Source organism: Nipponia nippon, unplaced genomic scaffold (assembly GCF_047370975.1).
Source record: "Nipponia nippon isolate SJK-2023a ecotype South Korea unplaced genomic scaffold, ASM4737097v1 scaffold_3, whole genome shotgun sequence".
In the NCBI taxonomy this organism is placed as follows: Eukaryota; Metazoa; Chordata; class Aves; order Pelecaniformes; family Threskiornithidae; genus Nipponia; species Nipponia nippon.
In genome coordinates, this window is record NW_028262347.1 from 126,311,040 (window position 1) to 126,333,631 (window position 22,592).

Below are 22,592 nucleotides of genomic sequence, written 5' to 3' on the forward strand. Positions count from 1 at the left end.
CTTACTGCCACGGGGGGGTTTTTCAAGCAACTCCACTCAGTCTTTTTTGGAGGGGCAAAAAAAAGTCAAAGCAAGGTCATCTCATTTTAACATAACATAAATTATTGGCATAGAAGTTGTGATGCTCCTCTCCCTTTGAAAAAGAAAAAAATATTTCACTCGGCACATTCCCTAGTACGATCTGACTGGTATATGTTGTGGTAACGGCATCCCATTCTCCTCCGAGTCATTAATACTTTAATGCCACGAAGACAACGCGTATCAGCAAATAAGACGACAGGGCTGAGGCGGTTGCGGTTTTGACAATCTGTGGGACTTCTGCCATGTGCGAAACGGCTTTTCCAGTTTCAAGTGGTAGAGATAAGTGTTCAATACAGAAAATAATGAACAATTAGGCCTCAATTTCAGGCGTATTTTTTGTGAGAGCTACAAAGGAGCTGTTCGTTGGAAGTTAGATATATGAAAGCATTTTCAGATGCAATTTTTTTCTGCCTCGTTCGAAAGCAAGTCTGATACTGTACAGAAACTCTGAATTGTTTCTGCAGGGCTGCGTCGGACATTCGCACAAGGGGTTTCTTTTACTGATTCAAGGCAATTTTTCATAATTAATCCATTGGCGTGCTCATTGTCAACGTGTGCACAGCGCCAAGGAAGGCACTTTCATTTGCGATAGTCTGCTGAAATGAAGCCGTTTGCAGTGGCTCTGCTTCTACCGTGACTTCTGTTGCCGCGGGATAAAGGGACGGAGTAGCAACGGGGAACCCTGTTTGCTCGCGTTAAGATGAATAATAAGGCTGCTGCTGAGTGCGGGTGGCAGGAGGGGGGACCAGGGGGAGACCTGGAAGAGAAGGCGGTGGGGTGGAAGCAGTGCCGAAGTCCAAACGCAGAGCTGAGCGGAGGTATGCATCGGAGCGGGAAGGAGCGTCGTGCCACGTGCTGGCTGTGAACTCGGGCTGACAGGCGCTTGGTGTGCGGGAGAGAGAAGATGGGGGTTGGCTGCTGTTTCTGGAAACCTAATAGGATTTGCCTTTCTTCTGCTTTTAAACAGCGCTATCATGACTGGATCTTACAACAATTTCTTTAGAATGTTTGACCGAAACACGCGACGGGATATCACTCTAGAAGCATCCAGGGAGAGCAGCAAACCTCGTGCCATCCTAAAGCCGCGCAAAGTGTGTACAGGTGGTAAAAGAAAGAAGGATGAAATAAGCGTTGACAGTCTGGACTTCAACAAGAAGATTCTTCATACAGCATGGCATCCCATGGAGAACATCATCGCTGTAGCTGCCACCAATAATTTGTATATATTCCAGGACAAAATTAACTAAAGATGACTGACTTGAGGACAGAGTCGTCGTCTTGCATAGTTAAGCTCAGTTGTTTATCTGTAAAAGAGAAGGCCTTGTTGTCCTACCAGTGAAGAACATTGATGCACTTACTTCCCTTTAGATAAAGGAGAGGATCTGGCCTGGTTTTTGAGTTCACGGTGTGGTTCTGCCTTCGGCAGGGGTAGGGAGTGTCAGTCGCCGTTTTCTGGGAGAAACCCTCTAGAGGCAGAATTGATGGACAGTGCTCGATAAGGCCAATACTCAAAACAAATGTATTTATTTAAGTCTGAGCCTTCCTTTCCAGTTTATAGACCAAAAATTTAACACCCAAGAAGAAAAAATTGTCATTAAAAATGTAATTTCTATCTCTCGCGCTCTTTCTCTGCTGTAATATTTGGGCCTTTCAAAACATATATTGTGCTTAATGCCTGTAAACATTCCTCCTCTGGCCTGTATCTAGGCTTAGGTGTTTTTACCTTTGAGCACTTAGGTAGGTCTTGAGTTGGGTTCGTAGACAGGTTTCCATGAATATTTACTCACCAACTGTATCTATAACCACACCTTCTGGTGTAAACCACTTAATAAAATAACAAACTATAAAAAGTGTTTTTAAATCTGAAGGTATGTATTCAGTCTTTTTATTTTTTTTATTGCATGTACTGAGATTGTGCAAAATGACTCTGACGGGCAAATTGGACAATGTTTGCCCCAAAACATTGATTTTTGGCAGACTAATACAAACTTTTTTGTGTAGTATTTCAAATTCTAAATTTAGAATTTCCATGAAATTGTCATTTAGTTTAAGTTGCACTGGTTTTCTTGTAAAATGCTGTCTGTGTAGCAAGTAGGAGATTGAAGAGGTTGGTATGAAGACATCCACAGCCTTAATAGAAAGTGACCACCTTGCACAGAAGGGAAAACAAAACATTTAACAAATTTTCTTCTTGGAAGATACAAATTCAGTTTATCTGATGCCTCTCAATGTTAGATAGAGACATACCTTATGTGCATTATGTTTTTTAACCTTTTTAGTATTTGTCACGAAGATATGGTTTATTTTAAATATTTGGCATAATATATTGTATTTCACATTGCAGTTCAAGCCAGCAAAAAAAAAAAAAAAAAACCCCGATCTTGATTATGCCAAGCAGCGATGCCGCTCGGTACGCGTTAGCACGTTCCGACTTTAACACCGGCATGTCGGAAAACGCTGAGGCTACGAGCTGGTGTTAACTGCGTTCGTTGTAACTCTGTTCTTGCTAACGGGTTTGGTTTTTTTAAGCCTTAGGTACTTTTTTTTTTTTTTTTTTTTTTCCAAAGAGGCCTAAAATGCACGGACCTTCTCTCCACCCTAGGCTAGCCCGGGTGAGACGCTGTTCCTGGCGCTGTTGCAGCACGTTTTCGTAGCATCGAGTAGCTGTAGACATTGCACTGAGATGCGCCTGCAAGCTAGAAAGTCTTTCTGAAAATCCAGATCCCTTGAGCTTCCCAGAGGAAACACAGAAGCGTGGTTTACACTCCATTTTTCTTAAAATGAAGGTGTACTGTGATTACTGAATCCGATCTGCATATGCAAGAGCAAAATGTCTCCGTTCTTACCCTCCCGATTAATGTCCATAGAGTGCCACTCTTGTTCGCAGTAAGCTATAAGTACAACTAACTTTGAGGTTCTACAAATAAAGTTTAAATTAAAAAAATCTTATACTGTATATCGGCTGTGACACTATTTGAAAATCTTGAAACGTGGAACTTCTGGGTCACTAAAGCATTAGATTTGACCTTGTTCCTAAAATACCTAATAGAGCTAATGCAACGGGATTGTACATACTTGTTCAATTATTTTGACCAAAAAGTTTAATAAATTTTAAATGTTTACCTGGACTTGCTCTGTGTATTTGGACAACTTTTTCTTCCGTTTGTGAGATAATTGGCCAAACGAGCCAGCCTGACGATTGTTTGTATTTCCATTTTAAATGGTCCGGTTTTGAATGGTCGTACCTCTGACTCGGAAAGCTGTCTGTTCATATTCAGTGAATATATTAGTGCTGTCTATTTTTGATCTATTTTTTCAGCAAATGTAAGTGGAATATGAGTAAAAAGAAAAAGGATATGATGAAATCTTCTATTATATAAAACATGACTTGCTTGTACCACTTTCAATTAAATAGTTTTTGATGATTAATGAAATTTTTATCATTTTGTTTTATCTAAAACCAGATTTTATTGTCAATTTGATAAAATTATTGTTTTTTCAGATATTTGCCCCAAACCACCCTTCACTTCTGGGACTGGTTCAAGAGCGTTGCACTACTCGCGCTTACAGTACCCGGAGGGTTAACTCCCAGGAGGGAGAGCACCCGTAGGTAACGCTGGCAGGGGCGCAGGGCTGCGCGGGGCTGTGGGGACGGTGGGTTAGCGGCGGCGTGGCTGTGACGGGATGGGGACGGTGGGTTAGCGGCGGCGTGGCTGTGACGGGATGGGGACGGTGGGTTAGCGGCGGCGTGGCTGTGACGGGGGATGGGGACGGTGGGTTAGCGGCGGCGTGGCTGTGACGGGATGGGGACGGTGGGTTAGCGGTGGCCGTGGCTGTGACGGGATGGGGACGGTGGGTTAGCGGCGGCGTGGCTGTGACGGGATGGGGACGGTGGGTTAGCGGCGGCGTGGCTGTGACGGGATGGGGACGGTGGGTTAGCGGCGGCGTGGCTGTGACGGGGGATGGGGACGGTGGGTTAGCGGCGGCGTGGCTGTGACGGGGGATGGGGACGGTGGGTTAGCGGCGGCCGTGGCTGTGACGGGGGATGGGGACGGTGGGTTAGCGGCGGCGTGGCTGTGACGGGGGATGGGGACGGTGGGTTAGCGGCGGCGTGGCTGTGACGGGATGGGGACGGTGGGTTAGCGGTGGCCGTGGCTGTGACGGGATGGGGACGGTGGGTTAGCGGTGGCCGTGGCTGTGACGGGGGATGGGGACGGTGGGTTAGCGGTGGCCGTGGCTGTGACGGGGGATGGGGACGGTGGGTTAGCGGTGGCCGTGGCTGTGACGGGGGATGGGGACGGTGGGTTAGCGGTGGCCGTGGCTGTGACGGGGGATGGGGACGGTGGGTTAGCGGTGGCCGTGGCTGTGACGGGGGATGGGGACGGTGGGTTAGCGGTGGCCGTGGCTGTGACGGGGGATGGGGACGGTGGGTTAGCGGCGGCGTGGCTGTGACGGGATGGGGACGGTGGGTTAGCGGCGGCGTGGCTGTGACAGGGGATGGGGACGGTGGGTTAGCGGCGGCGTGGCTGTGACGGGATGGGGACGGTGGGTTAGCGGCGGCGTGGCTGTGACGGGATGGGGACGGTGGGTTAGCGGCGGCCGTGGCTGTGACGGGATGGGGACGGTGGGTTAGCGGCGGCGTGGCTGTGACGGGGGATGGGGACGGTGGGTTAGCGGCGGCCGTGGCTGTGACGGGGGATGGGGACGGTGGGTTAGCGGTGGCCGTGGCTGTGACGGGGGATTGGTCCGGGTGAGCTGCGTGCCGGTGCAGATCTGCTCTGCCAGCGTTTCCGAACAGCGAGGTAACCTCAGGCCTCGGTTTTGAGGAAGTAACTGGAGGAGCAGAGGTTGTCTGTACGAGAAACGAGAGGTGAGGATTTCGAAACTTGTTTTGAACAGTCACTTGGGTAGGATGAATTCTTAATGCCCACTTCCCTGGGGCTTGAGCGAACGTTGCGTATCGAGGACGGTCTCTGTACACCTGAGAGTTTTGTGCACAGTCCTTGCTTCACAAGACTCGGGCGTGTGTTTTGAATTGTCAGCGTGGTGGCTCTTTGGTGAGCGGAAAGTGAGCACCCATGAGAACTGCAGGCACCGGTTACGAGGAGATGCAGCGCCCTCCAAGGCCTGCTGCTGCCTGGCGGTGAGGGGCTCGGAAGCTGCCGGAATGGGATTTAAGGTTGGACTCTGAATTCCACTGTCATTTTACACCGAGCACAAACGCACACGGAGAATCGGCCTTCCTCAGGGCAGTGCCGAGCGGCTCCGGGAAAAACACCTCGGTAAGGTGAAGCAGGAACGAACACAGCCCCGGGGGCTCTGCTGAGGGCTGGGGCTTCGGCGCTGAGGCACAGAAAAGCAGGACCTGGCATCAGCGCCCGGGGATCAGCTCCTGCCCCTGCGCTGGTGGCCAGCGGCCAGTGGCCACGCTCCATCAGATGCTGACCTGCGGGACTAGGGGTGCGGGAACCGCTCGCGCTCAGCGGGAGGGTGCCGAGGGGTGCTGCGCCTGGCTGAAGGACAGCTGAGGCGCGTTTCACAACCTGATGAAACAAAACCTGCTTCCTAGGAGTTCCGGCACGCACTTTGTGCTTTTAATTGCCCGGGGAAAGGAAGTCAGGAGGGGGGCGAGAGAAGACGTGGGCAGGGGAGGAGCGGAGAGGGGCTCCAGCCCTCGCCAGGCCGCCCCGGCTGGGGAACAGGGGCGATGCTCAACGTAAGCCGTGCCGGGCGCTGTTCCGTGCGGCCTCTCATTTCTCCTGTGAGATGGCCACCGTTCAGACTCATCGGGTGTTTCATGTGCTAGAACACTATTTTTAGGCTCAAAAGTCAGAGAAATCGTTTCTATCAAGCTTTTAACCAAAGGTCTTTGTTCTGTGCCCTGCCCAAAGGCCGTATCTAGGAGGGAAGTGGCCCTCCAGGCTCCCTGGCAGGTGGGCAGGGACTTTCCCGTGGAACGGCTCTGCCCTGGGGTTACAGAAGGGAGGTGAGCCATATTTTCTGATGCCCGCGATTACCCTTGCATCACCAAATAAATCCTAGTGTAGGTGGGCTGGGATTTTTCCTCTCTCTCGGGTTTCTGTCTCCTGGCTGCCCGAGCAGCTCTGGTGGCCGGTGCTTGGGGATGATGGGGCCCGGGAAGACGAGCGAGTGTCGCCTCGTCAGCAGGAATCCATAACCCATGGCCGCTGGGTCCCCAGCTGTGCTGACAGCGGTCCGGAGCAGGACCTGCGGCTGTCCCAGTTCACAACACCTACTTCAGGTGAACATTTAGGGAGCCGGAATGGAGCGAGACAGCCGCGGCCGATCCCTCCCCTGGCAGACGGCGCAGGAGCCAGCAAGGGGCTCAGGCCGGAGGGGCGCGGGGGAAAGGGAGGGCGGGCAGCGACTCCTCGGCGCAAGGCAGGTTTGTTCAGCAGCTGTAGGCAAAGTACTTGGGGTTTTCTTGTCCTGTGCCTTGCATCCAGGGTCTTCAGTAGGCAGAACAGAGCCCCGTGCGGAGCGGGTTGGGTAGGGGGAACCAGCCCGACTCTTCCCCGGTCTGAGTGGTGGTTCCCTGGTGTCTGAGGCGCTCTGAGGAGCGAGCTGTAACTCGGAGCAAGCACGTCTACGGCTCTTCCTTGATGCTCAGTGCCGGGCAGTGCGTGGACACGTGGGCGTTGTGCCCAGGCGTGCCGGGGAGCTGAGCACGGCCCCGCACCCGGGCGGGAGCAGGCCCACGCCGGCCCTTCCCGCCCCTGTGGGCCGCCTGGCCGCGGCCGTCGCTGCCCCGCTTAACTCACTTGACACGGACACCCAGTTTGATCCAGACTGCTGTGGCGCTTACAAAGCGGTGCTGAGAAGCCACGTTAAGCTTTGACGAGCATGAATTTCACAGGCACCTTGGAGCAGATGCATGTCCACATTTGGCTGAGCTTCCAGCAGGGAGGCGGCTGGAGTCCCCGCGCCCGGCTGCAGCGGGGCCGCTGCGGGAGGAGGCGGCTGCCGCGCTGTGGAGCTCTCCCTGGGCTGGGAGGCTGCGCCGGGCGGCGTGCAGCAGCAGCTCCTGGACGTGAAACCTCCTCCTCCTCCTCCTCCACGCAAACCACAGGGTGTGGGGGGCCTGCAGAGAGACAGAAACTGGGTTTGCAGCAAGTCCCCTCTGTTGTAGCATCCTCGAAAGCTTCAGTCTCAGAGCTCAGCTTCTCGCCTTGCCTTCGCCGGCTCCTGCTGGCGGCCCTTGCAGGCCGAGCCCACCCAGGCACCAGCCATCCTGGCGCTGTCCTCTGCGCTTATCGGTAGCATGGGCAAGGCCTCCCGCGTGCCCCAGAGCCGCCGGCGTGGCCTCTGACTCCGCTCGTCGCTGCTGAGGATTACGTCCCGCTAGGAAAGCAAAGCACGCTGAAATGCAAAGCTTTAAACCCAGGCAGGGAAAATACTTTAAGACTGCAGGGAACTGATCGCTGCTGTAGAGCAAGAACCGACTTCTGGCGCCTGCCTGGGCAGCCTTTGGTGACAGCTCGCCCGCGACTTTAGAAAACGCCTGGGTCCGTAACAGTTCTTTCATGGCTTCCTTTTAATATTTGGTAAGTTTTTAATACCACAACTTTACCGAACATGTTTCTTGCACAAAAGTACGCAGGCCTTCAGTGTGCCCTGTGCCGGCTGCTGCTGGTCAGAGCTTGCCAAGCCGGCAAGCGCTAAACCAGAGCGTGACAAGCTCGGCTTTGAAGAGGGCTGGCTGCCTCCCGCAAGCCGGTGCTGCGGCTGCAGCCCTGCGCCGCCCCAGCAGCGTCTCTCTGCTTAGGAAATGTTTCACCTTCCCGACCTCCGTCTTACGTGAACCGTCCTTCCGCAGCGAGAGCCGCCTCTGCCCCTTTCCCAGCCCCTGTGGCCACGAGGGCTGGTGGTGGCCAGGGTGGCAGGAGCCCAGGCGGCCACACCGGCTCGGGGCATCCGAGACGCGGGCAAGCTGGAGAAGCCGCTCTGTGGCTCCCTCGGTGTTGGAGGGCAATGGAGCTTCTCCGCCTCTTAAATAACGCTCTGGCGAACTGAGGCTCCAAAAGCCACCCACCCCAACACCCGCTTCCCGAGAGTGCTCGTCTTCCCTGTCCCCCCCGGCCGGGCCCAGCAGACGGCTCCCGCTGCCGAAGGGAGCGGCGCAGGCCCGCAGGTGCCCGAGGAGCAGCCCTGTGCCCGCGGCTGGCGTCCTCCCGTCTGTCCCTCGCGCCGGGCCTGCCTGCGGAGGGGTGGCCCCGGCAGAGCCCCGGGGAGGCCGAGGGAGCGGCACCCGCGCCGTGGGTCCTCAGCTGGAAGCACAACTGGGAGTGAGGTTCGTGAACCGAGTTACGAGGAGTTCCTACTCGTTCTTGTCTCTCTGAAGAATTAAAGCCCCTTGGACTGGAAGCGTGCTGTACGTAAAACGCTACTTATTTATGCCGTGAGCATTTCTGGTTTTTTAAAGAAGTTTAGTTGCAAAATTAACTGAATTTTCCATTTCCTCTGGTATGAAGGGCGAGGATCAAAGGGCTGAAAGTCTTCGGTGCAGATTTTGTCACTATCTAGTGTGTTAAGGCAGTTCTAGGCCATTTCTGTTAGTATTTATATTTCTTTTGGACTGCTCGTCCACTGGTTCCATGGCTTTAGAGAAGCCTGCGCACTTTAAAGCTGTTTTAAAAAATTGGTAACTGAAATTTGTATGAGGCAGCTATTACAGAAATCAATGTTGAAAATGCAAAGGCAAAAGGCCAATATTTGACCGTGGAGACCTGACGTAGCTCTGTAAGGATGCCTTGAGCAATAATTCGATAACGATATCCAATATTTTGCTAGTTGAATGGCACTGCGATGACTAGGTTGGTTTGTTTGGGTTTTTTTAAATTAACTTTTCTTCTTCCAATCATGTTAAAAGTAATGATTACGTGTACCCCGTTTCAGCTTGGGCCAGGGCAGCCTGGGAATTTGCTGCTGTAACCATCAACCTCCGCTTCAAAAGTTGCCCTTCCGACGACTGCCTTGGGTGTTTCACAGTGGTTTTTCTGAACTGGGTAATCGTCGCCTTGGGCACGGCACAGAAATACGGCGGACGGGGGGTTGAAGATGAGGTTTTCGGAATGATGATCCTCAGACTGGGGCTAAGTAGGGTGCTACTGGTGCACGGTGCCTGTGCGAGTCAGTGCTCGCTGCCCGAGCGCAGCACGAGGATCCCCGCGCGCGCCCCGCTGCTGCGTCTTGATGAAATAGCGAGTCACGGTCCGGAGTAGCGACAAACCAAGTATCTGTGCTTATTACCTTCAATCTTCTGTAATAACGGAAAAACAGACAAAATATTTCTGGTTGATAGCTTTCGGAGAAGTAGCACACGCTTGCACGTGCGCACCAAAATGCTCGGTTAAAACGAGGCTCCCCCACGGCAAGATCAAGGACGTCGGATCAGGTCCTCAGAGATAATTATGCATGTAATTCTAATTAAAATCAATGTAAATTAAGAATGAGCAAGAATGAAATGTGTAACTACCTCTAAAACCCTCACTGGTTGTGCCTGATCCGCGCTGCCCGCGGGCGCGACCCCGGGGCGGTGGAGCTGATGGAATGCCAACGCTGCTCCTCTCAAACCGCAGCAGTGCTGTGCGTTGGAAACGTTTCCTTAGCAGCTGCGGCCGGCGACGGGCACGTCACTTGCCAAGGTGCAGGCAACGAGCAATAGGCAAATGACAGGGTGTAAGCACAGGGAACGCTTTCCCGTTTTGCTGCTCTGATCCATGAGAAGTCACACAGGAACCGAAGCGCAGGACGAACGTCCCGCGGGTGGCGGGATGGCAAACACCCAGCGCCAGGCCCTGGCTGCTTCTGACCCCACCGTTGCGTTCAGTGTTCAGGCTCCAGCCTGGGCTCGAAGGTTTCCAGCTCCAGCGAGAGCTTGGCGGGTCCGGCCCTGCCCGCGCGGCGCTCCGTGGCCTCTGTGCTCCACGGGAAAGGAGACGAGCGCCGAGCCGCTGCCGCTCCCTCGGTCACGACGGCTGCTGTCACCGGTCTGTTCTGCAGTCGCAACAGGAGCCTTCAAGCGAGCGTTGCTTCAGCGCCATTCTAAGATGCCTTTAAGGGTTTCTGCGAGTCTCGCTTTTTAAAACACCAGTCGGCACAGAACATGAACCCGGGGGCTTCCAACGCAGCGGGGCAGCCTCGCTGTCCGTGAGAAGAAGGGACACCCCACAGAAATGGAAGGGAAAAGGGCAGGGACCCCGGTTAAGTAAGAGGTGAGGGTGAGCACGCGCGGAGCTCGCAGAATGCCCCTCTACCTGCCCTACTCCCAGGGGCGGGCGGGCTGCTGGGCCTTTAGCAGGGTTCCTAAGGAATCCTGGCTTTACATTTGGATGCAGCGGTATAAAAAAAAAAATAAAATAAAATCTTGCTTTTTCAAAGGGGGAGAAGCAGTTGATCTAACAGGAATTCTCATAGCAATGTTTTTAGTACCGTTTTGGTGGAACACTCCAACCGTAGTCAGATTAAAAAAACTGATTTCATATATGGGATAACTATTCAGACATCAAAATAATTCTATAAATCCTCTTTTTACTACATATACAAAAAAACCCCAAACAGATCCTGGTCCTCCTGCAGGAGGTGTGCGATTAGGCTCGTACGTGTGAGAACAGGCGGTTTACCCGCATGGCAAACGCTGTTGGCACAGCAGCTCCCCGGCCCCCGGAGCTGCCAGGTGCCCCTGACCGCGTTCGTACAGGTTCCGCTTCGAGCACAGCAGAAGGAGTCCGGACTGCTAACTGAGGACAAAGAGCAGAAAATAGATTTATTTTTCAGCGACGACGGCAGTACAAAGCGCATTTGCAAGTTCAGTGAGTGTGGGGTTACTGAGCCGTACTCAGTTTAATAAGCAATGAAGTTGTTTCCTCTAGGAACTTCCTACTCATTTGTCAGCTATGGAAGGCAACAGTGTGAAACTCTCGTTTGAAGACGAAGAGCCTTGTCAGCCACTTTCAACAACTGTTAGGGAAAAAGGAATGAGAAAACTCTGAATCCACGAGGAACCTTTTTATTTAAATATATAAAACATGGTATTTTGGCAAACATTCATTTTCTTCTCATTAAATAAGGTAAAATCACTGAATGAAAAGGCATTCCATTAGTAAAAACAAATAAGCAAGCAACCCTTTTTTAAATCTATACAAGGATGAGGCAAATAGATGCAAATTTATTCCTTTACAGATAAAAAGGCTGAGAAGCAATAGTCTGCAAGCAGATACAACAGAGGGAACGTCTATTGATTGGGGACTTAAATAAATGTCTCTGCAGGAGCAGCTGTGTGCTAGGCACTAAAGTCCAAATTTTAACTCGGGCTGTTGTGCATCGCGCTCTGAACTAGGGAAAACCGAGGGAAGTCTCACTCGTACGCCAATGTCTTCCAGCTGACTTCCAGTGCCTCCCGACACCTCGCGTCTCGCACAGATGTGAAAGCGAGCTAAGCAACGTCTAGGTAAGGAAGAAACCGCCCCGAGCGAGGCAAAAACTGCTCTGAATTCCCATATAAGATCCATAAAGCCACACATCGTTTTGGGCTAATCCCTTATTGTCAGGATTACAGCAGCGGTGACAAATATTCACATCTACGAAGTAGAAAGGAAGAGCAGTGCAGGCCAATACCTAGCTGAATCACAACTGCTCTGTTAAAGCTAGGATTGTTTTTAAACATCAAGTTCTTTTAATTTTCAAAGGTACGCCACTACAAAGCAATGTAACAGATGTTAATGCCGCTGAAAGCTCTACGAATGGATCCAGAAGGCTATATACGATACTCTAGCTTTAGCGTCTCTTTTCCCATTCTCACTAAACTAGGAACACGACGGTTACAGGACGAGTGCACGCCGATCCGGTGGTCATCGCTAGCGCCGACGCGTCTGCTGTCCGCCTCCTGTATTCCCAGGTGAGCATTTGCTTTGCTCTGAAACTACATTTCAGGTGCCTTTAAAAGGTACTGCTTGAAGCCGTGGTCGTAAGGCGTCTTCCAATGTAGATCCTGAGGACCAAGAACACGCGGTCAGCGAGTGCTGCGCCTCATTTCAACAAGAGCGTACAGCACCTAAGGGAGACGGTTTTCTCACCAGGTTACTGGTTCTGTGAGCTCCAGCAGGAGCAGCTATAACTAATCGGGCAAATCAAGCGACTGCTAGGAAACTCGGCTGTCAGCTGCTAGGGACCGCGCGCACAGCCCTGCCTGCCAACGCTCCCCGAGTGCCACCGCTGAGTAATTCTGCGTGAGCTGCTCGGTTTCAGGGATGCAAGAGTCAGAGATAAGTATGGGGTCAGCAAGAGCGCACGGCTTCAGGAGCTCTCCGAGTCAGAAGTTTTATTACCTTTTTCCTTTTGTTATCTTTAAGTTTTTCCATTTGCTAAATACCTCTGAAATCTGTAAACCTCACATCTTGCTGTCATCTTCATGTACTTCTTACTATTTCTCTGGTCGTTATTTCCCAGCTTGGTACGCATTCACAGCTGCCCTACGCTGCGTCTTCTATTCATGTACTTCTTGTAGCTTAAAGAAATTACTGTTTTGAAGGGTAACTATTCTCCCGATACTACATTGCACACTTTCTAAGATGTGACTTTGTTTCTCTCTCATTGCAAAACTGGAATGATGCAAATTTGCAGCAGTGGTGGAAGTGACCAGGAGGAAAGTAAGGACTTACATCACCAAACTTGCGTTTATTTTGGAAGGAAAATTCCATTATGCTTTTATTCTATCCTGCGCAGTTACTCATTTTCATTTTGGAAGGAGTTAAATTAGTTTCACATTACTTTTACAGTATTTTGTGGCCGAGATCTTGATTTTGTACAGGGAGATAACCTGTGCCTTCATCCATCCGCAACGATGCGGGGAGCACAGAAGATTTGGGCTGTCCCTCCTTCCAGTTCCTGCCGCTGTGCGGAGCCCTCCTCTCCCCCTCCGTCTCTTGCATCCCCTCACTCTCCACTGTCGTAGAGAAAACGTTCAGGATTTACGCAAGGGAGCGAGCAGAGGAAGAGCAGGACCAGAGCTAACGGCAGGCTCCCTGGAGAACAGCTCGGACCCTGACGGGAGAGCGGCCAGGCGTGCCTGGATTCCCACTGCTCTTCGCTGATACCAAGGAATCTGCCAGGCTTAGGCGCAGGCAAACTCTGATCCTGACTAAAAGGCATCTCATCTCTTCCCTTCAGTCTGGGTCCTGTAGCTGCTTTTAAAGAAGGACCGTCTAACCCCTAAACCATCTAACAAAACCCAATTCCTCTTTTGTTTGGTGTCCCCCATCCCTCCCAGGTGTGAGTGGAATTTTAAAATATATTAAATAGTATCTTTTTCCTTTGCACTTCATTGTGAGATCAGGAGTCGTATCTCCAATGGAACCAAGTACTGTGTAAGTATAACTCCAGTTCGTATATAAAACTCATTTCACTGCCCCTTAATTATTTTGAAAAATTCTTAACTGGCGAGAAAAGCAGAAAAGGAAAACTTGATACAGTCAGCAACACCACAAGCAGACAAGTAGAAAGCGCTTCCTGAATAACTATCTGTCCCCCTTCCATGGAGAAAAGGGTATCACTCATCTTTTAGACAACGAGGGAATTGGGAGTCAGAATTAGGCCTCAGAGAAAACAGGTTAAAAAAAAATACCTTTTTTTTTTTTTGTTCTGTTTTGTTTTTAAATTTAAACTTACCCTAGTCCAATGGCAAGCAAGTGAGAAAGAAGCAGAGACGGAAGAAAAACCTTCAAAAATTCTGCTGAGAATATCCCCCCTTTCTTCATTACACTGGTATTTCTCATGCTGAGAGTAGCTGTGCGCCTGGGATGTTTAAAAAGGAATTCCCTAGTTTTGGGGAAGAAAACAGTCACAGCATTAACAGGCACATATTTAGACTTGTGGAAGTAAAAGCTGCATCGGAGTTCATCCGGAAAGGCTGACAGCACTCACTTTGGGGGGATGTTCTCGGGCCTGCTGGACCAATCCCATATCCAATCTGCATTCTTCTTCAGGAGCCTTTCGACTTCTTTCCTCCTTTCAAGAAAATCTTCTTCAGACTAAAACAAAAGCCATAACCAAACAGGACTCAGAACCGACCGGCAGGAAGTCAGTACTGCAAAACACAGCTCCTTCTGCACCTGAGACCATATGCTAGACTGCCTCCGAAGCTCACTTCTCCCGTCTCGCCCCACTGGGGCTCTCCATATCGCTTCTACTGAAGTATTCAGATCCTAGATAAAGTCGGGGGAGGAGGGAGATCTGTCCTCAGAGCAGGATGTGAATGGAGAAGACCATATCCCATACTTGCTTAAGTGAAGACTACCCTGGAAATAAGACACCAGAGCCCTGCGTGTAATCCTTATATACAGGATCTGAAAAGCTCTCCAGTTCACACATCTCTTTGACATTTGGCAGAAGAAACTATTTGCCCGTGTTCAAAACTGGATGGATGTCATCCTCAGCTGAAGATCCCTGATCAAGCTCATACAGGCCAAGCGAAACTAATTCTAGCCTCACGAAGCGCCCTGGCCTGTGGGCCAGCATTGGGAGCGCAGGTGGAGCGAGCCCAGCTATCTGCACACACCTCTGCAGAGAACAACCCCAAACGAACAGTGGCTTTGTCTTCAAGCGAATTCCAGCAGAAATGCTGAGTAAGAATTTAGTTTCTTGCTTAATACATGTGCATTAAATGGAGCCAAGGTCTTGTGATAAAAATAGTATCTGACCATAGAACTAAAATAGCTATATATGCATACATACACCTTAAGAATGGAAATAAAATGGTCCGGGCAACTTTAATTCTGCTTGCTAACTTTTGATTATTTGTTCTCCAAGTCTAAATAATGATCTTTAAACATATGAAGGGTTTTCTGGCAATATAAAATAAAAATAATTAATTTCCACTAATGAATTTAGCTAACCTAAAGGCAGTAATTCATTCAGCTAGATTCCTGCAGGAGTTGTAGAGTTGCAGATAAAGGAAGAGGCAGTGGGACCAAGCACATTTCATGTAATTTTGAGAACGGATTAAATCTACGTATTATTGATACAGCTGTGTAATTTAGAAACGGTATGAAGCTGAAACCCCACCAGGTTAAATACTGTATAAACAGCAAACACATAGACTTTGTTCTAAAAAGTTCGTAACACTGGGTAGAAAAAGATAAACCATGAACCAAGGAAATCAAGGAGAACTCGAGATGATGATACCCAGCGCACACTCAGCTACAGATGATGAACAGTAGTCACTGGAAAAGGGAAGTGATGGAAGAAATCAGTTTGTTTGTTTTTTTAAAGTAAAATGCAAGGCTCCCGAGTTCTTACTAGAATTAAAGACATAACATTGCGCAATGGAGCATGAGTAACTGTTTGTGCTGGTAGCTTTTGCCAGTTTATCGTACATTGCTGTTTCTTTTCATGCAGAGGCCCCAAGTGAAATATAATCTTGATTTCTAATTGCTAACTGCTAACCTTGTAAGAATTAGTCACAGGCACAGGATATACTTCAATTTAATGAGAAAATAGTATCTCTTTGTACATAAACAGTGCAGGGAGAGTGATTTACCCAAGATAATACAGCAAGTCTTTGGACGAGCAGAGACATTTCCTTAAATACTTTTAATACTTCACTCCTCAAAACGTTTTATAAGTAAATTTTTTCATATTAAAGCTAGTATCTAATTACAGTGCAGACTGAAGCTTTTAGCCTGTCATCATGCAATAAGCTATATATGGATAAAACATGGTTAATATACAGTACCCTTTCCCCCCACTCTTTTCTCAAATGTATTTACTCATTTTCTTTGCAAGTATGTAAACAAATGTACAAAATGAAATGAGAAATAGCAGTGGGTTTTTCAAAGCAGCATGTAGAAATGCTAAGTACTAGCTGTTAAAACAAAGTGGAATCATAAAGCTATGGCAGCGCTTTGAAAATAAACGTCATTGGCTGAAACTCTAGAATTCTTGCTGCTGTCAAATTCACTTTTTAAATTCATAACGCCCCGGTGGTAGTGCATTTAAATAGAATTTCGTTGTAGGGGATGCATGAAATGCACCAAGTTGACAGTCAAAGGGGGAAGAGGAAACTTCTGCATGGGAAGTTGTCCACAGAACGTTAATGTTCACCTATATAGCCACGTATACGCCCACCCTATTGTTGCGTTTCCTACACATATTAACGTAAACCCTCATTGTCTCACAATCCGTTAGACTTACATCACAATCGACTATTGAGTAGAGAAGAATAACGCCCACTTCACAGGGCAAGAGAAACCACGACAGAGAACACGTCTCAGGATCACCAGAAGCTGGAGGCTTAGCAAGGTGCTGACTCCAGCGCTCTCGAATTCTAGATTAGCAGTTATCTTCTGGATTATCTTTTTTCCTAAAAGCTACTTGTAGGACCTGAAGGTTGGCATATGAGAACCCAGCCATTTTAAAAGACAATAGATTAGGGCACTTAAATCCTTCTGAAAAAATCTCAGGTTACAGATGAAAAAACAAACAAACAAAAACAATCCATGCAAGTCAGATGATACAAATACACAAAGCCTGATTCTGCAAAGATTATTCTAAGTTACCAAATTATTTAGGTCTTTACATTAGCAGCTTCACCTCCTACTTCCTAATGCTGGCTTTCCAACAACGAGAGTAAGAAATTCTTTCTCCAAAGCAAGGTGAGATTTTTACCTGAAAGCTATTCTTTTCTCCACTGCTGTGAGACTCTATTTCCAGAGCTCTGTGACTGTCCTGAGGTGTCTGGGAACGAGGAGGGCTTGATAAAAAGAGAAACGCAATAAGAAAGAACTCATTAAATTTTTTATGACATTGTTTATGGTATGAACTAAAAACTAGTCAAGGAAGCTTATATGCACAGTTCTCCCGAAGAGCTATAGTGCCCTGACCATAACTTAAGAGATTAATCTGCCAATGGGGGATATGATCCAGCCCTCATACTCACTGAATCTTTGATTTTCTAACAATCTGCCAAGCAGCTTGCTGCACAGAGCTGTTTTTCAGCAGTGCAGAGATATGCCTGTAAAGCTGTATGATTTGGCCTGTGTTACTTGCTAAGTAACAATGGGCAGCAAATAACGAATAGAAGTGGGGTTTGGTTTGAATTCAAACTAGCCAGATAAGGCTAGGAAGTTCTGTATCCTACTGTCTATTTATTTTGAGTCCTGTAGTTCCTTTTTTTTTTTTTTTTTTTTAAATATACTTTGGGCTGCAGACTTCACAGCCCATCAAAAAAATCAAATAAATGAATTAACACTGATTGACAATTTGCATCAGATGTAAGTTGTTTTGTTGTATTATACTCCTAGAAATCTGTTATGTTTTGTAAACTAAATATATGACGATTCTTTAGCAATTACCGAAGAACTATTAACTGATGTACCTCATTACAAAACACAAGTTGCTTTTTATCACCTTTCCCTGACATTCCTGTTCCAGGCAGCAGCACTAGCAGCGCTATATGCTCTTAAGAACAGCACTGACACTGCTTGCACAAGGACCGATCTTTTAGAACGACAGCCACACACAGCTCCCGAGTATTTTATTTACTAGAAGGCGGCTGCTGCCTGTACACGAGCAGCACACCCGTGGGACGTTCAGCTGCTGCTGCTGGCCTTCTTTGTCAGGACACACCAAAACCCCAAGGTGGCATCTTCATGAGACGCGAGAACTCTTCTAGAGTCCTCTCTCCTGTAACTTCTTTCTGGTTCCAGGACAGGCTTCTACCCGAGCATTACTCTAGTATTTAAATATCAATCTTTTAAATAAGAAATTTTCCTCTCCCTTCCTCTCTGCATGCATGTATATGCATGTGCATATGTATATACACACACACACATAGGTAAGCATTTCTGTATTTGTCTCTGCCTCTTGCATAAAAATGGCTTTGTGTAATAGTGACCTTTACTTTGCTTACAATGAAGCATTTAGTTTACCTGTCGCAATGTGAGCTTTCTCTTGAACTGCTTCTTCCAGATTCATGTTGAGCATCGAGGAGTATTTTCTCCATGTCACCATTGTGAATGGAAATAGAGGCAGGTACTTGTTCTTGGCTCGTCGGAGTGACAGTGTTTCCACTGCCATTTCCATTACTGCTGAAGTGGAGTTCTACCCAGGAACCTGCCCGGCACAATTGAAAACAGAACCAGAATAAACCAAGTGGTTTTGCGTAAAAGGCACGTAAACTATGAGACTGTTGATCCTCCCCAGCGTGACACTACAGTGTGACATGCAGAAGTACCAGCATCGACACAGCTAATAAACATGACGAAATGCCAAAACGTGGGGACGCTTTTGTTAGCGAGCTGGAAAGTCTCACGGAACTGAAAAGAAGCTGGTCAGTACATTGCGTCTCTTTCTGCAGCTGAAGATCTTTTATTTTGGGGCATGTTTAATTTTTATTGTTCAACATAGGCGGTAGCCAAACAAAACAATCTCAAGGACTTTCTCTGCCAAAGTTTATTTATTCATTTATTGAAAATATTTTAGGGTCAAGACTCCAATAACTGTGTTTTGTTTAGCCTCTTTTTCAGTAAGCATTTTTAGGTGTCACTCTTAAGCAACAGAGGATATGTGGCAACGACTAGATCATGTGTTTGCTACTGGCAGTATATTTAACATGGACAGTCACATGTTGCTTTGTTTTTTTAAGAGAGTGCTGAATAACAACTCTCTTCTGGGCCAGCAGTAACCAATGCACAAAAGGACCTGTATCTGTTGCCTCATTTATAAATCAGCTCAAGGGACAGATAATATTTGAATTATATTAATGTCAGTGGAATTTACCTATGTAACATGGTTATGTGTGTAAACAGCAGCAGAAGTAGATAGATGTACTGTGCCCATCCTGGAACACTTTACAAGAAATATAACAGTAAGGACAGGAGAAAGGGGGCAGGTGAAACTCCCCGAATCCTGGTGAGCACAGCAGGAAGGATGTCTGAGGCATAGGCAAGGAAAGGGAGAGACCCAGCCAGTGGTGTCTGGACCATCCCCGCTCCAGAGGAAGCGAGGCTGGGGCAGAGCTCAGGCAGTAAGCCACCTTCAGGAGAACAGCAGAAGGGATAAAGGAGCAGCTTTCAAGGTACGCAGAAGGGGAGAAGCCAATGCGGAGATCTAGTGTGAAATACAAACATCAAACGAAGAGGATATTCCGGTTGTGAAGAGACTGAAGGCTCATCAACGGAACGAAAACAGCGAAAAGCCAAACTGCTTAGTCTGCATTAGTAACATTAACCTCTCTCTTCTGAAAAGCCAGATGACCACAAAAATCTTTTGAACAGAAACGTACCGGGTTACCGAGTTTTGAAGCAACATTTTTCTGGATAGCCTCTTCTACTTCACAACTATTTTGTCGGTTTGGTTGGTTTGTGGTTTGTTTCCCCTCCACGTGCCCATATACGGCACGTGTCTGGGTATGTGTTTATACTCAGACAAACTTTTCCCTACTCTTTCCCCCAAATTTATGAAAGCCCAAGTTGTTACCCAAGAACGATCACAACCACTGAAGTTTAAATTAAGATAGCGGGCAAATGGAGCTCTGGCTCCAGCTACCCTGAGAGTATCAGCGAGCTCCCAGCCTGCCTGTCCTTGCTCCTCAGCGTATCCCGCCGCAGCTTCTGCTCCTCTACTTACACGAGCACAACTTCACGCTGCCCGGGCTGCGCCACAACGATTCGCACACACGGTCACAAGCTATTTTCTTCTCTGAAGACGCGTACTATCTGAGGCACGCTCACATCTCAGCAACCGTCAGCACCACGGGCAAACAGAACTGCTTCGCACGGCAAACTGACACTACCCACTGACACCCCTCTGGATACAGCACGGCGAGCGTACGATCAGACACGGAGAAGATTAAGATTACGACAGAAGGCTCACAGTACCTGTGTTTTACACATTTCCTTTTTTTTTTTGTTTCTTTTAAACACTCCTGAGAGTAAGGTTGTGCTAGTGCACGACGAATGTGTTGTTATGTTATCATTTAAAGATAAAAGAGCCTGCATTTTTATGAGGTTGGAAATATAAACAGATAAGAGCACGTGTAGCGTGGCAACGCAAACAGAACAGAGTGAGCCGTGGGGAAGGATTTTAGGACAGAACGATCTTGTGTGATGTTCCAGGCCAGGGTACGTACTGCGGGAGTACAGATTAGCATGAAAAAGGTCCGGAAACAAGCTCCAGAAGTCTTAATTTCTTAATACATGGCTTTCAAAACTGGAAACAAAAAAAGCAAAATTCCACAGAAAGCTGAGAACGTCTCCTTAAATTGCTAAAATCACCGTGTGAATCACACAATTTAACGTGTAGCTGCACACAGATCTTTCACTCGGACGGCAAATTTGCGCCCGACTTTTGCTAAAGGCGCGACGCACGCCACTGACCCTGATCTCTCCTCCAAGGCATGTCCCAGACCGTCCAGGGACGGCTTCTTCTGACAAGGTCGGATTTACGTTTACCACAGCGCAAATCCTCACGAGGATCGACGTTAATCCACCCGTACTGGGTGGCTCAGCTCCACAACCGAGCCACCGCGGCTTTCAGTGTTTGACCTCTTCTTCCACCCGCGCCTGGACCGCTCTCCGTTACGGCGAGGCTCCGCGGGCGGCGGAAGGAGCGCTGGCCGCCAGGCCGCTGCCCCAGCGGGCAGGGGCTGAGGGAGGGGAGCCGCGGGCAGCCGCGGCTGAGCGCCCCCGGGCCCCGCCGCCGAGCCGGCCCCCCGCGCTGCCGCCGCCTCAGGGGCTGCAAGAGGCTGCCCCGCCGCTTCGCCCTCCGTAAGGCGCCGGGCCCGGGCCGCCCGGTGACACCCGACCGCCCCGCAGCGCCCCTGCCCCGGCGGCGGGGGCTCCACGCAGGCCCGAGGCGGCGGCGGCGGCCCGGCCGCCCGCCTCAGCTCCGCGCCGTCCCCGAGGGCAGCGCCGCCCGCGGCCGCGCAGGCCGGCGGGCCCCGAGCGAGGGATGCCGGGCCCCGCCGCCGCCGCGGCCCCCAGGCCCGGCCTCGCCCGCCCGCCCTTACCCTGCAGGTTCTCCTCCTGCGGGCTGAGCCGCGACATGGCGCGGCCCCGGCTCCTCCGCCGCCGCGGCGCAGCGAGACGACGGGCGCGGTGCTGCGGCCGCGGCGGGACACGCACCGCTACACGCACCGCTACACGCACCGCCCGCTCCCGCCCGTGACGCCCGCGGCCGCCGCGCTGGCATTGGCCGCGACCGCGGGGCGGGGCCGGGGGGCGGGGCCGGGCGGTCGCGCGGCGCTCCCTCAGGCCGCCATCGCGGCGGCGGCGGGGGCTGGCGGGGGCCGGCGGGGGCCGGAGCCGCCCCCGGGCCCCCGGAGCGGCGGGGGGGGGGGGGGTCCCCCGCGGGCCTCGGCCGAAGAACGCGGTAACGGCCTCGGAGAATTCCTCGGTTTCCCGCCCCGTGCCCGCTCGGCGCCGGACACGACCCCTACCCCCATACCCACCCGTGCCCCGCGGCGCGCCTCCCACCTGCCTCTGGTAACTAAATACGGCGCTTCTTACACACGGTTACCCAGAGCAAACAGAAAACGTACTTGGATTTCCAGGGAAACCGTATCCGATTGCGAAAGCACGAGTGCTGGCCTCGAGACCAGCCTGAGACGGCTGCCAAGCCGACGGCGCAGGGCCCGGCCATAGGTAACGCTGAATTCCCTCTCCGTTTTGGTGTCGGCTAAGGCTGCAACGCCATCCGAGCAGGCAGCGAGGGCTCTCCAAAGGGGAAACCACTTAGTAAATACTAGTGTTGCCATTTGGCAGTAGATAGTGATTTACTGCTGGGAATTTGTAAAGACAAATAGGTACAATTTTATTTTATTTAGCCAGAGGATAGGTAAAGTGTTGTTCACTTAATTAGAGGACGCAGGCATTTTCTCTAGGTTGAAGTTGTTTTCATTTGTGCCTTTCTGCAGTAGGCAATCACGAAAGGCAAGTAAAATAGATCTGGTACATTTTCAATGAGTAATAATAATAGCTTCAATGAGTAAGTAATACTTCAATGAGTAAGTAATAATAGCAAGCAGTGTTAACCTACAGCCTTCCCAAAGACAAGGTCAGGATTTTATTAATATGTGCATTGCACTCAGTACAGCCAGGGGATTATCGGACAAAGCGGAGCAAGGGTTTGGCCAGCGAAGGCACGTTCAGGGTCAGTTGTCCCGCTTTTCGTCCACCCTTAGCACACCCTTTTTCCACGCCTGGGTCCCAGGCCTCCTGGGGCTGGCACGGAGCCTTAAGCCAGACCCTCTCTGCGCTTCTTCCTTAGCGCAGCCCCAGGGCAGCTCTCCGGACGAGCCCACCAGCCCTGTGCTGTGCACACGGGCAGAGCTGCAGAGCCCTGTCCTGGCAGCTGCACATCTGGGCACAGCTGGAGGGCTGCTGTACCGCCACGCGCCTCCCCGGCAGGCAGGCAGGCAGGCAGGCAGGCAGCAGTGAGAGGCGGGACATGGCATGCGTACAGCCCCTTCAGAGATCAGCCTTTCCAAGCATGCC

At 50.1% G+C, this 22,592-nt stretch overlaps 2 protein-coding genes across 6 annotated transcripts in view; one reads left to right on the top strand and one right to left on the bottom strand.

The window, feature by feature from the left end:
• The window catches only part of PPP2R2D (protein phosphatase 2 regulatory subunit Bdelta), a 37,986-nt gene extending 27,038 nt beyond the window's left edge, over window positions 1-10,948 (top strand). For 2 of the 5 annotated variants that reach the window (XM_087767790.1, XM_087767791.1), the window contains exons 10-11: window positions 3,584-3,687; window positions 8,998-10,948. In XM_087767790.1, coding sequence (XP_087623916.1) covers window positions 3,584-3,687; window positions 8,998-9,323 — 430 coding nt within the window. In that variant the 3' untranslated portion in view covers window positions 9,324-10,948. Of the gene's footprint in view, window positions 1-1,048; window positions 3,210-3,583; window positions 3,692-8,997 lie in introns of those variants that run through there. The other 3 variants (XM_087767793.1, XM_087767794.1, XM_087767792.1) reach the window with 3 other exon arrangements.
• A 146-nt stretch (window positions 10,949-11,094) lies between these two features.
• BNIP3 (BCL2 interacting protein 3) lies at window positions 11,095-21,264 on the bottom strand. The gene is made up of 6 exons (XM_087767796.1): window positions 21,107-21,264; window positions 18,027-18,210; window positions 16,765-16,849; window positions 14,023-14,129; window positions 13,768-13,917; window positions 11,095-12,091 (listed from the first exon to the last, which is right to left on the bottom strand). The coding sequence occupies exons 1-6, from the start codon at window positions 21,141-21,143 to the stop codon at window positions 12,040-12,042; spliced, it is 615 nt and encodes a 204-aa protein (XP_087623922.1). The 5' UTR covers window positions 21,144-21,264; the 3' UTR covers window positions 11,095-12,039.
• Between the last annotated feature and the right edge of the window lie 1,328 nt (window positions 21,265-22,592).

Coding starts and splice junctions, on each gene's coding strand:
- BNIP3 (XM_087767796.1), bottom strand. CDS start 21,143: ATGTCGCGGCTCAGCCCGCAGGAGGAGAACCTGCAGG. Junction 18,211..21,106: donor GCAGGAGGAGAACCTGCAGG/GTAAGGGCGGGC, acceptor TGTGCCGGGCAG/GTTCCTGGGTAGAACTCCAC. Junction 13,918..14,022: donor CCCGAGAACATCCCCCCAAA/GTGAGTGCTGTC, acceptor CCCCAAAACTAG/GGAATTCCTTTTTAAACATC.